General features: G+C 54.9%; 4 protein-coding genes across 4 annotated transcripts; 3 read left to right on the forward strand and 1 right to left on the reverse strand.

Moving 5' to 3' along the window:
• The first annotated feature begins 13 nt into the window (after positions 1-13).
• B0I36DRAFT_387538 (uncharacterized protein) lies at positions 14-1,207 on the forward strand. The gene has a single exon (XM_046161187.1). It carries the CDS (start codon positions 368-370, stop codon positions 1,031-1,033), a length of 666 nt encoding a protein of 221 aa, XP_046008776.1. The 5' UTR covers positions 14-367; the 3' UTR covers positions 1,034-1,207.
• Positions 1,208-5,108: 3,901 nt separating this feature from the next.
• B0I36DRAFT_166999 (uncharacterized protein) lies at positions 5,109-6,397 on the forward strand. The gene is made up of 2 exons (XM_046148737.1): positions 5,109-6,196; positions 6,280-6,397. Exon 1 carries the CDS (start codon positions 5,239-5,241, stop codon positions 5,944-5,946), a length of 708 nt encoding a protein of 235 aa, XP_046008777.1. The 5' UTR covers positions 5,109-5,238; the 3' UTR covers positions 5,947-6,196; positions 6,280-6,397.
• Positions 6,398-8,004: 1,607 nt separating this feature from the next.
• Positions 8,005-9,073, reverse strand: B0I36DRAFT_166979 (uncharacterized protein). Its single transcript, XM_046148736.1, has one exon. The coding sequence runs from the start codon at positions 9,038-9,040 to the stop codon at positions 8,156-8,158; it is 885 nt and encodes a 294-aa protein (XP_046008778.1). The 5' UTR covers positions 9,041-9,073; the 3' UTR covers positions 8,005-8,155.
• A 509-nt stretch (positions 9,074-9,582) lies between these two features.
• B0I36DRAFT_417371 (uncharacterized protein) lies at positions 9,583-10,014 on the forward strand (the record flags this gene model as incomplete). Its single annotated transcript, XM_046162109.1, has 1 exon — positions 9,583-10,014. One exon carries the CDS (start codon positions 9,583-9,585, stop codon positions 10,012-10,014), a length of 432 nt encoding a protein of 143 aa, XP_046008779.1.
• Positions 10,015-12,342: the final 2,328 nt, after the last annotated feature.

Consider the following 12,342-nt stretch of genomic DNA (forward strand, 5'->3'; position numbering starts at 1 on the left):
TATTGGGCCGGAAGGGTCTTCACCTCGCGGAGTTCCAAGCGACTTGTGCTGGTGGCCCTACTGCTGGTCAGGCAGCGATAGTTGCCATTTTGCTCGTCACTAGTTGTTGGCATCCAGCCATCTCCGCTTGTTATCGATAGTTACAGCTGGTGAGACTTCTGACGCAACAGAGGTTACTCACCGGTCTTATTTAGACACAGGCTCATTCCTCCTTCCAGGCTCTTCAGTCACTGCCTGATCAACAGTGCGAGCCGTGAGACCTGACTCGTTGACAAACGCTCCTTTGTAAAAATCACCTTGTCTCGACGACATCACACTCCTTTTATTTCACTGAATATACCCCCATTACCTGCTATCCACGATCAAGATGCAGCTCAGCCATGTTTCACTTCTCGGCGCCGCCTCTGCTGTCTCCGCCTACACCATGCCCGAGCTCGCTCGTCGTGGCGGCTCGATCTCAGTCACTCCCCACGACCGCTACTCTTCCTCGGTCGGCGTTCTTGGCTGCAAGATCAATACTAACCGCGTCGCTTACTGGCCTTCGTCCGTGTCTTGTGATAACCTCTGCGTTAGGGTGACCGCTAATGGCCGTTCAGTGACCCTATTGAAGATCGACCAGTCTGGCGGCGCCTATGATATCTCCTATGACGCATGGAACTACCTCGTTACCGGGCAGGGTGCGAAGCAGAATCCGGTCTACGGCGGCGGCGTCAGCGCGACCTGGGAGGATGTCCCTATGTCGCAGTGTGCTGATCTTTTGTCCGTCGCCGGCGGCAAGCTACCTCTGGCGGCGGCAAACGCTATGAACTACGTCGCCAGCTGTACTAGCAACACCTGGGTAGCAAATAACTATGCCTTGTATAACATCCTCGACCCAGCTTGCAAGTGGGGCTACGATGAGCTCTGCACTCTTCCTCCGCCCACCGTTAGTAACCAGCCGTCTTGCCAGCATCAGCTTGGTGTTCCAGTCACGTTCATCGGTCAGGGCTTCAAGAACATCGACTATGGTACTGGCAAGGAATCGCCTCCTTAAGACAAGTCAAGCATTTCTTGCTGATCGCAGTGTCAAGACCTGGCTTTCCTCTTGGCCCTGATGACCTCGTGTCGCCTTTCGACCGCAGATTTCCTCATCACTCCCCGCTTTATCTCTGGTCTTGGCTATGTTGATTTGCTCTGTGGAGCGGTGGTCGTACTGAGACACAAACAATCCGTCATCTCATACTGGTCTGTTTGGTTTTCTTCGTTTATATTTAGAACTTGTAGCTTCCAGGGATATAATAAGCCTTGTTCCACCGCGCAGTGCATCGTTCTCATGGCACACAATAGTCCCTTGTGTGCTCTGAGTTTCATTAGAGATAAAACATTTGCTCAAGCAGAAATGACTTGTGCTCTTGACTGAACCTTGAAGACGCCGCTTACGACTCATGCCACCAAAGTGAGAGCTGTCTTTAGCAGACTGACGGGGAGTAAGGAAGTCCGGCAAGAAAGTCTCACCAGTTTCGCTGTCGCTTAGTCAGTAGTAATTGCAGTCCACTGGGGTGCCTCAATGAAGGAAGTTCTGGTGCCCCAGTAGCCTTGTTGTTGGACAGACTGTAAGAATTGCATCGGCTCCAAAAGTGGCTCTTCTAGCCTTGGGGATTGAGTGACGACCGACACCGCGGGCGAGGATGAGCTTTGCCTAGTTCGCTTTCAAGCTGCCAGTCAGGCAAGAAGAGCTACTTATGGAGCATAACTGTAGCTCAGCATCGTACTTAATCAGACGCCTCTTCCCTCCTCGATTACCCTACACAGGACAATGGAATCGAGCCCAAAGCACTCCATGACCGACCAAACACGACGGATTCCAAGCTGCTCCGAAGGTCAAGTCCGAGCGGATCGCCTTCACTATGACGGGTATGTCACGATGGCCCGCAGTACGATGGCCTTGGTTCGAGGACCTGTACTTAAATGACAGCAGGTAATATGACCGCTCAAACCTCCCGCAACCGGCGTCGCACTGTTGACCGCCACCCACGTCCACCGAAGCTACAGAGGTACACAGAAGTGTATCCTTGCTATGGAGAAGCGGAAGGGTCGTCAAGGCCAGGTACTCCAGTGGCGCAACCCAGCAAGGCGGCGCTATGGTCCGACGAAGTGTCAGGCAATTATCGACATTTCAGTCCACCCCTCAATCCTCCATCCATGTTGACACAGAAGCCGATTACCTCAACAATGGCATCCACCGAAGAAGAGCGCGATCACGCACGGCTTGAGCAGTCCCGTTTGCAGCCAATGAGGGAGCCGCTCGGGCTTCAGCCCCAGCAAACACTAAAGCCGGGATGTCGAGGCTACCCCGGCATAGACACGTCAAGCACTAGCCGACCCCAGAAGCGAGCGCGCTTGATGAAAATCCCCAGTACTTACGCCGAAGAGGACGGCACACAACGGCCTGCGCTCGTCCAGCCCGACGCCGAAGCTCGTCCGCTTGAGATTCCGCCAAAGCCTTTCAAGTACCGAGTTGCGCTGCCCGAAGGACTTTACTATCCGGTCCGGGACTTATCTTTTCGCCAAGATGGCGGATCCATCATCATTACTGTCGAATGGGATGACATTCCGCTCGCTTTGCGGTCCTTCTTCGTCGATGAGACTTGGGAAGAGCTGCAGCGCTGGGCATCGGAACATCTAGGTGGGCAATGGGGGTGGTATTTTAAAGAGGCTAGCCAAAGATTTGAGAGTGAAAACGATTCAGACGATTACTCAGAACTCCACACGGTCTCACAGTTGCAGCTCAGTCAGCAGCGGGGATTGGTAGCAACTTGGCCAGCTAGCGATGTGCCATTGGAGTCGCTCGATGCCGACGCGCGAGAGTGTGCGAGGGATTATATTATCGAGCACTTCGGGGCAGACGTATGGAGAACGGAAGCGCGACGGGCCGGACTGGTACATAATGAGCATGCGCTGGATGAGTAACCTTCATAATCGACGTGGCGATCGCAACTTGCGCTGGTGCGATGCACTGACGGGAACTCCAATATAGCTTCTGGAGGGTCAATATGGCACGCATTCGTTTTGTCCAAGCTTTTAGCACTGCTCCAGACCTGAGTTGGAGACAATTTAGACTAGACAGGGAGGAGAGGAACATTTCAATGCACCGAGTTGGTCAGTACCAGGAGAAGGCTAGCCCGTTGTCTTTTACCTTATGAGCCCTCTTACATGCAGCTGATTATCCCTGTCATAAACATACCTGGACGACGACAATGTCTCAATCAGCATTGCGCCTCGGTCGGCCGGCCAAATCTTGCGGCTGGTACGTTAACAGTAGAACTACACTAAACTGGCGTCGAGCTGTCCGCACGACGATGTGGCGGAGGCTATCATCGACTGGCAGAGTCCCGGGCTGGTCACCAGCACAGCTGTGGTGTGACCGCGAGACCTCTCGAAAGTAACCCGCTCTGCTGCCGTAGACCTCCCAACCTACCCGCCTCCAGGATTGGACAGCTCCACTCATACCTACAATGTCATGAAGAAGACGCTGATGGCGCCGTAGGTCACTAAAAAGAGAGCCTCCGCGGCTGCCTGTCAGCCCATACGAAGCTCTTGCAGCGCCTGTGTCACACTCGCACGTCTGGTCATGTCGCTCAATGCGGCGGTCCTCAATGGTGTACACTGTGAGTATTAGCATTCTCTTGCACGCGCCGCGCATACGCTTAGAAGTAGATCTCACTTGAAGCTGTGCTGTTGCAGATATGGAAGCCTTGCTTCAGCCCGTCCCGAATAGGAAGGAATGATGAGCTTCTGTTCGGTGTCACGATGCTTTCCTAATCGGGTAGGGTCTCCACCTTTGGACCAGCTCCCCAGGTTGGGGGGCCGTGCGACTGGAGGCTGCCGCTCTCGATTTCAGAAATTGCCTTTACAGGACGAGCGGGCAGAGTTCCCCAGGCATGACCGCCGTGGACTGCGATGATCTCGAGAGCTAGGACAAGATTTTCAAGCCTGCACGCTTCATAACTAACAGAATTGGAAATCAACTTTTGGACTTCGTTCCGCTGAATGACCGCCTGAAAGGACAGTTATCAGTAGATGCTGGTCGCTGCTATCTCTAGTGCGCACATCACAGACATGGAGGCCCTGTACACACTCTCGGCTCCCTCCTCTAAGGGCGAGGAGGCAGCGAGGCAACTGAGTGGAGGAAGTATCGCCTGAACACGATGACTACCCCCGCACGAGGAGCGTACCTCGCTCCGTCGCTTGTGCACTGTGAGAAGGATCGTGCCGCCCTGACACGCCATGGCTAGTGAAAGTACTGACATATGCACAGCTGTCCCACTAATGAATTGTGTATGCAAGTATCGTGCGATCCCGCTCTGCACCAACGCACACGCCCGCTGCCAGTCCCCAACCTCCTGTCAGACCCCAACCAGGGTTACATACCGTGTGGCGCATTGTGCTTACTTTTCCATCTCGCCAAATCAAGTTGTGCGTGCGAGGAAGAGCATGTGCATACCTGATACACAGGGTCTTTTGTTGTGGGGCTGAAATGAAGCAGGCTGGCTGACACTCGGGGGTCTCAGTGCACCAACACTCCCGAGTCTGCCTTCATGCGTCGACCTGAACGCCGCGCTCTTAGCCGACCTGCTTCACCACAACTCACGGGCCTAGATTCCACATGACCACAACACAATCAGCATACACGTTGACCTCCAGTCTCCGGCCGGTCAGTTTGATAGCGCGCCAGAGGCGTGTCTGCATGGGCCACATGCCCTGTCGGCAGACTGCAGCAAACACGCTTCCGCGACAACCGATGCACTCATCGAACTGGAGCTACCATTCGCATTCACTGAGGCGACGCTGCAGCGGTAGCTTGTTGCACTACGAGAAGCGCAATTCCTCACTCGGAACGGGTCCGCGTCAGATCACTCGTCGCACCTCACTGAGCGGCTATCCGCGAATGATACGACATTGCATCGAACATCACCATCGAGGAAAAGCCTCAGGGTAGTGGTCTGGTGTGTGGTCTCCCACGCAGGTTTCATTGAAGTCTTGGCTTCATGCTAGGTGTCACGGCTACAACTAACCTCTTCCTGCCCACAGCACAGCGAGAATCGGCGCGACGCTCCCCATGGTCGGCCGCAGATGTCGACGCGACAGGCGAAACCTCGTGAGCAACACCAAACACGGCAGACTTCTGCACTCACAAGACAACAACGCAGCTCCTGCTCGAAACTATGATCGAACACAGAGGCGACAGTTGAAGTGGTCATGACGGAGTCCCGCGTAGCGCATTCAACAGAAGCCTCCGTCGCTACAGGGCCACAGCCGAGACCTGCTACCGCGTCGGGCTCGTCCAGACGAGTCGACAACGACCAGCAACCCATCGAATCCCCAGCCATCGGAGACGTCCGCCACGTCACAAACCATGCGGCCAATGAGCTGGCTGCACACACCGCAGCTGGACAATTTCTGCTCCGATCAGAGAAAGACGGGGACAGACTACTGCCTGGCTACGGCCCAGAGAGACCAGAGGGACTAGAGAATGCCCCTGTGGCTTTGTCTAGTATCGCTGCGCCTGGGGCTTCTATCAACAGCAGGAACGATTGCCGGAACGACACTGGAATTGTCGAGCATGCCCAGAGTTACACGACGCCACCGACTACTCCCCGTCAAGTTCAGAAAGGCAGTGACGAGCACGAGCAGAGTGTTGGGGATGAGGGCCGTGATGGCGGCAGGGAACACGAGAACCCGGGAGTGAATCAAATCTCCAATGGTACAAGCACCACCATGGCTGAACAGGTCAATGGGACGCCCACGCCGACGTCGGGTTCGAGGATCCAGCGACGAGGACCACCCGCAACAAGACTGCCTGCGCCCAGCGGCCTCGTCAGCGAGGAGCTTGCGACCACAATGGACATCGACAACAACCATACCGCTGAGTCTGGCCTCCTGGATGAGAGCTGCCGGGGAACATGAAGGCGCGATGACCTCCGCCATCATTCGCACGAGGCTGTTGGCGGCGATCACGGCAGTTCTTGCGGATCCAGGGGCGGCGAGGACAGCCGGGAACCCACGATGCACGACATCACCAACGTAGCGATGGGTTACGATGGCATCCTTCCTCAGGCCACAGAAGCCGGGAAGGGTGAGGCAGACGATCGCGCGAGTGACCGCGGCATTTTGGGGCCTGGGTTCGGGTTCACATACCCTACCCCTTACCAATCCAGTACGTCAGTTCCCAGAGGCGATTTCATGCTCTGCACGAGGATTGCAGTGTGCTAATGATGCGAGCGGCTCCCCACGATGTAGGTATCGTTCAAACCTCAATGTACAGCTGCCGCCAGCGGCGATCAAACTTGTGGGGGACACGGGCGTTTCTGAGCGCACGGAGCTGATCATGCTGAGATGCATTATTCGGTTGTGCGAAGATGCCTTTGCAAATATTTTCCGAGCGAAAGCACTCCCCGGGCACCGGACGCTCTGAGGCGGAGAAGGACGACAGGACAATTGAAGGGTGCTTGCTTGAGTCACGCCACCATTAGCTGATGGAACTCCATCGCCCTGTCTCCGTCCAGACCAGCCTTGGGCCACTGGATAGGATCATGGACTGCAGCACCATGCCGAAGGCTCGCCAGCGAGCCTGCGCATCAGCCGCTATGATTGTCGATCTCATGACAACACACTTCCGCACCTCACCACGCATCATCGACGGCAATGGCGCCGAACACTACTGTCATGACGATAACACAGCTCTGGGAAGACTTCGCTATCTTGAGGGTCAAACAGCGTATCGGTCTACTGCTTCAGGATGAAGACACTTATAATTGAGGTGGTATTATGGGAGGCCGAGGCCCTTAGAGATTGAGATCTGCCCGATCTTTGGCAATCAGTAGTACAGACGCCATTAAACACAGCTTGACCTGCTGGCACACTGCAGTCTGCACCTTCAACCTGCCGACTGAGCCAGACTATCAGTATGGCGCTCTCCTGGAGCTGCGAAATCTTAATTTTGATATGAACCCACGCCAGCTCGGACCCCTTTTCACAGCTGGCAGATATCTGTCGCCTTTCCAGCACGGCAATCAACGCTGGCATTCTCATTCACGAATAGCGACTGGCAGCGACCTGTAGACTATTGGTTGTCATACACAATTTATTTTTGTACTCGAGATTACAATAGTGACAAAGCGCACATGTCTGTCTTGAGATTTGTGCATCTGTTCAAGGTCTTTGCCATCGTGGTTGAGTAGCGGTTTGGAATTGAGGTCGTCTTGGCCAAGTTCTGGGGATCTTTAGACATTTATGTAGATCTTGTGGTCGCGCATGGAGGCATGGTATCGCAAGTCACCACGAGCTGTATGTCTCTTGTGCGGAACAGGAGAGCCAGGTCTTGCTGGCCCGCCGATGGTTGGCGTCATCAAGGGATCTCATTCACTTCACCGGTTGACATCCATGTCGCCATATCCTGGCTATTGAATTTCTTCCAAGCGCCGTGGGTTGTCTATCTGGTGGGAGCGCGTCGTGGGAATCACGGTGGTACTCTATCCCTGATGGTCGGCTCGCATTGTGGGCGAACAAGCTCCATTAACACATGATATCTCCTCCTCGATCCCATCCCCAAGCCAGCCGTCATACAAAACCGTTGTCCCCGTAGTGTTCCGTTCGATGGTTCCTGGACGACAGGTTGTTGTCCAGCCCGGTGCATCAGCTATACTTGGTAAACTCGGGTATTCTCGAGAAGGCTTGCTGCCAGGGTATGCGCATATGTCCCAGAGCTGAAGAGTGCATGTCTCGAGAGAGCGGAACGCATTCTGCCTTTCGCAGAGCTGCGTGAATAGGTCGATCTGATACTCGTGGTTTGGCTCCTCGTTTTGCTGGGCATGATACTGACAACCTTCCGACACTCGAATGCGTTGCAGGGACGGGGGCAGTACAGACTCAATGCATCCACCCTTCTCCAGCTCAAAGGAAAGATACCTCAAGGGAAGACTAAGCTCTACAAGCTGGGGGAGACCCCGTAAGCTGCCAATACTCTTCCATGATTTCCAGGCGTTGGGAAACGACAGGAGTCCGCAGTCCGGCCGAGTTTCCCACCTCAGACGCCTGATCAGCTTCCCATGGCTGCGAAGGACTTCAGCAGTTTCCGAGCTTGTAATGATGAACAACGTACCAAGCCAGACGTCTGCTAACTTCGGGCATGACACAAAAACGCTCGCGAGATCGTCTTTCCGATCCCAAGGTGGGACAGGTGTAGACGCTTCAGTCGAGGCGGCAACACACCGCCCACATCGCTCGGCAGGCTCAAGTCCATGTTTCTGAAGGACAAGGCTTCCAAGAGTGGTTGGGTTCGCAGTACCTTTCCAGCCGCCGCCTCGAATTGTCCTGGCGAAATGTTCCAACAGCCATCATGGAACCGAACCGTGCAGAGAGCGGGCAGGTCAACTGTACAGTTGCCTGGATGATCACACGCAGTGCTCAGTCGGCCCTCCGCATCACTTCGTGTGTCTGGGGCCTGGATGGCTTTGGTAGGTTGACTTTGAGCCAATTCCACCTGCTGTGGATGTAGTACGGGCAAATTGAGGCGTACAAAAGCGGATGGCGTAATGGTTATTGAGGTTACGCTCCTTAGTAGCGCGAGAATAATGCGGATGTACCAGAATATGGCATCAAGGCCCTCACCCTTGCTCTTTATATTCAAGACGTGCTTCGCGATGTTCGAGCAATGCGCCGCGCTGAGTTGATCAGAGGTACGTTGAAGATCCAAGCTGATGCTCTCAATATTGGGGCCCTCATCCGGTCTGGCTGCGGGCTTTTCGACGTCTATAATGTCCATCTCATGGATGTACGGACGCAAATTCTCGCAAGATAGTAGCGTCTGCAAATCACGGCTACCAAGAAGAGTGCCATTTGCGCGGTTGATGAGGATGGTGGCGGTGCGCCGTTTGAGTGGGTAGAAGAAGGGACGAATAGGTTTCGATGTACTCGTGAATGCAGCTAGCGACCTGGCGTCGAGGTAGGAGATGATTTGTAACAGGAGCTCAGGAGGGAGGGCGCTAATTGTCGCTGCCATTATGGCGACGCGCAAATACAGAGGGATTTGATCATGAGACGCGAGCGGCCAAATGAACGAAGGGTGGGGACTAGCTATTTATGTCGCGCGATACCCAGGGCGGTGTGTCTAAATTAGGAAGGAAAGATGGCCATCCTGAAGAGACTACCATCCCTTCCTGATGGGGAAAGCCGGGAGGCCGGGATTGCAAATGTCTGCCGGTGTGCGTATTGTGTATGCACCAAACCCGAAAAGGCGAGTGCACGCTCAAAAGTACCTAGAGACGGGAGGGTAGTCAGTCTGGTCATGCACCTTGACCCCAACACACACCCAGCCGCTCATGCAAAGTCTTGGCTGGCAGCGTAGCCACGAGGTAACCCTGCAGCAGAGTCGTGCTGACGAGGCTCTCAAGGTTGATCCGCGCATGCATTGCTGTGATTCCTCGCAAACGAGATGGTGGCCAAGTCGCGTTTCGGACAAGGCTGCAACATCCGTCGCGATGCACAAAGCATGGTTACTCTGCCACATTTCCTGCACAAGACATAAGGGGGTTCAATAGACTGATGCCACGCAGTACACAGCAGAACACACATCCGACACTGCCAGCCGTGGCTACGCCATTGGTCTCAGCAAGCGCAAATCACGACGTGTCTGGCAACTACACTCGCGGCTATGGGGGCACCGCCGTCCAGACAGCGCGGTCAAATGATGCCGCAGCCAGCACAGGGCCTCATTCCGGTCGCGCGCACCCTGTCGGTAACCACCAACCTTCTGGTGCTTCCCAGGCTGACGAGCAGTCCAACACAGGCAATGACGATGTCGAGCCAGGATCAGCTTCAGTGGTGCCAGTTTCTGAAAGGATCAGCGACCCCAAGGCGAGGACAGCTTTGGTGAGCAGCGGCCGTAATCACCATCGGCAGAAATGTCATGACGACGACGGCGATAACGATCCTTTGCCCCCCGAAGTAGAGGTCCCCAGTGATAGGACCTTGTGAGCCTGGCGACGAACAGCCGGCTCCAGCCGCGCCCAGTAGTGGCTACGCCACGGTCATATGTAACATTGACCGCACCAATGCCGATGTCGCGGCACTTCAGAAGTCGAGCGGACAGCCAAGCTCGCTTGAGCCGTCTTTGCACACTAAACCCTCCCGCCTCAATACAACCAGTCCAATTGGGGCCAGGGGTTGTGGCTGTGTTCCATATCTTGGAGAGCTACCTATTGGCTGCTACTCTGCTAGCGCGGGCTAGGGGTGCTCCCGCCTGCTCACCATCAGGCAGGCGACAACAATCGTAGGGGTCGCGGAGGCAACTGCGGAGGCCGGATTGTGGCCACGGAAAAGAAGAAACACAATTGCATGCCCGCACGGGCGCGACCTCCCGGCATGATACTTCACGCCCAGCAAAGTGGGCGGACGCTCACAGTGCAAGAACGATACAGCAATGTATCTCAATTCTGTGTGTCGAAACCAGGTCCCTGAGAACTGAATGTGACGTCACAGCGGGGTAGCCCCCACCGTGCAATGTTCAGTCCTGTACCTGCAGTGCTGCAAGTGCCGCTCGACCTCGGCAGACGCAAACCCCCCACGCCGGCAAGACTTGACGCCCGCTCGACGGCCCCACAAAATCGGGATGCCCAACGACTGCCGCGCCGTGCATTCAACGTTGTCCGGACGTGTGCGGGCCCGCAGTGGTGTGCATGCATGATCCAGGCCCAGGATGCGCTGAAGGTGTCATGGCACTAGTACCAGACTCAAGAAAGCGGCCAGCCGCCAGTGAATTTGCGTGCGAAAGGATTGAGGAGGGAGAAAGCGGGAGTCTGGTGCGGCACGGCCAGCTGCCGAGGTGTTGAGCGAATCCTGTCAATGGAAGTCAATGTGAGCCGAACGGTCCCTTCCTCCTAGCTATGTGCAGATGTTGGTTGACCTTGTACCCCATGAGCCTTCGATCGCACCTCCCACGCTGTTCTCATCGCCGTTAAACTTCAGGTGTTCGCCAGTCCCTCTATTCGACGTTCTCGACTGTTCTTACCAGATCCTTGAACGCACGACCCCTATTGCGTCTTGTCCTTCTCGACAGCCACAACCCCCTCTACCTTCTGTCTCCAGAGCTGAGGCTGATATAGTTCCTTGATGGACCTGCGCAACTTTCGAGGCATTGAACCATGTAACGCTGTCCATCACTGTCCAGCCAGCCTCTAGATCCACCAATGGATCCGTGTTCCACCTCGGCCTCGGTGCTCAAGTCTCCACCGGACACCGAAGCGTATGAGTCACTGGGGCGCGTTATGTTCTTCGTAGTAGCCGAAACATCAGTCACGTACAGCATTGAGTCAGACAAGCTCCGCTGGGGTTATATTACTCTCTTTCGTGTCGCAAGCGGCATCCGCAGCAGCTCAAAGCACGACATTTGGGACGTAGCTCTGATGCAAGGCGAGACTATGGTTTGCCTGGAGGAAGCTGAGTTCTTGTGGCAGCTGGCGCAACAGCTCTTCTCGAACATCACGCAGTCTCCGTCAAGCTACAGGCCGTGACTCTCGATGGCTCACGCGTTCTTAGCCGGTCACTCATCTCAGTGCCTTGGTATGATTTCCGAGGAGTATGTTAAGACGGGGCTTGCTTGGAAGTACGTGGTGGACATCGCGATCTGATTCTTATCAACACTAGTCTGCGTTCTCGAACTGTTACTGACTCTCCTTCGGCTAATGGCGGGTGAAACATTCGAATAGCCAACCCAGATCTCCTAATTCCGTGTAGTCATAGTCAGGCAATAAGCAGTCATACGAACAATCAGGAGTCTGTTACTCAGGAGCAGACTCGCTGGTGCGATCCGGCTGTGTTGGCGGTAGGCTACTGACAGAAGTGCTCCGAAAATCGTTCCCAGATGTTGCCCCAACTGTTGTTGCCACTGAAGCCATTCCCCCCTCCTGCTCTACAGGATGACACGGTGACTGGTGGTCAGTAATCCTTGTTGCAGAGGTTTTAGCACGTTGAGCAGATATGCTCGTCTCAGCTCTCAAGAGAGGATCGCAGCTCCTCTACGCTAGGTTTCTAGAACGAATTGAACGTCGTTTCCGGGGCTGGGTCTTTCTATACTGTTCCTCGACGTCGTAGTGACAGGGACGCTTGTGCTTCTCGCAGACCTTACAAGGACTTTTCCCGTCACACCCGCTTTTAAAAAGGCGGCATGAAACGCAGGCATGGTATACTATCCTCGTTTTTTTCTGATAAGTGTAGGAACACCTTGATTTCCTCGTTTTGCAGACTTCGCAGTGGGATGACCCGTCGCACTTGGTCTTTCGCAAGCGGCATGAATCACATGCGCGC

The sequence above is a fragment of the Microdochium trichocladiopsis genome (assembly GCF_020744255.1).
Source record: "Microdochium trichocladiopsis strain MPI-CAGE-CH-0230 chromosome Unknown B0I36scaffold_9, whole genome shotgun sequence".
In the NCBI taxonomy this organism is placed as follows: domain Eukaryota; kingdom Fungi; phylum Ascomycota; class Sordariomycetes; order Xylariales; family Microdochiaceae; genus Microdochium; species Microdochium trichocladiopsis.

Bases quoted from the DNA above. Each gene is read 5' to 3' on its own strand.
- B0I36DRAFT_387538 (XM_046161187.1), top strand. From the start codon at position 368: ATGCAGCTCAGCCATGTTTCACTTCTCGGCGCCGCCTCTGCTGTCTCC.
- B0I36DRAFT_166999 (XM_046148737.1), top strand. From the start codon at position 5,239: ATGACGGAGTCCCGCGTAGCGCATTCAACAGAAGCCTCCGTCGCTACA.
- B0I36DRAFT_166979 (XM_046148736.1), bottom strand. From the start codon at position 9,040: ATGGCAGCGACAATTAGCGCCCTCCCTCCTGAGCTCCTGTTACAAATC.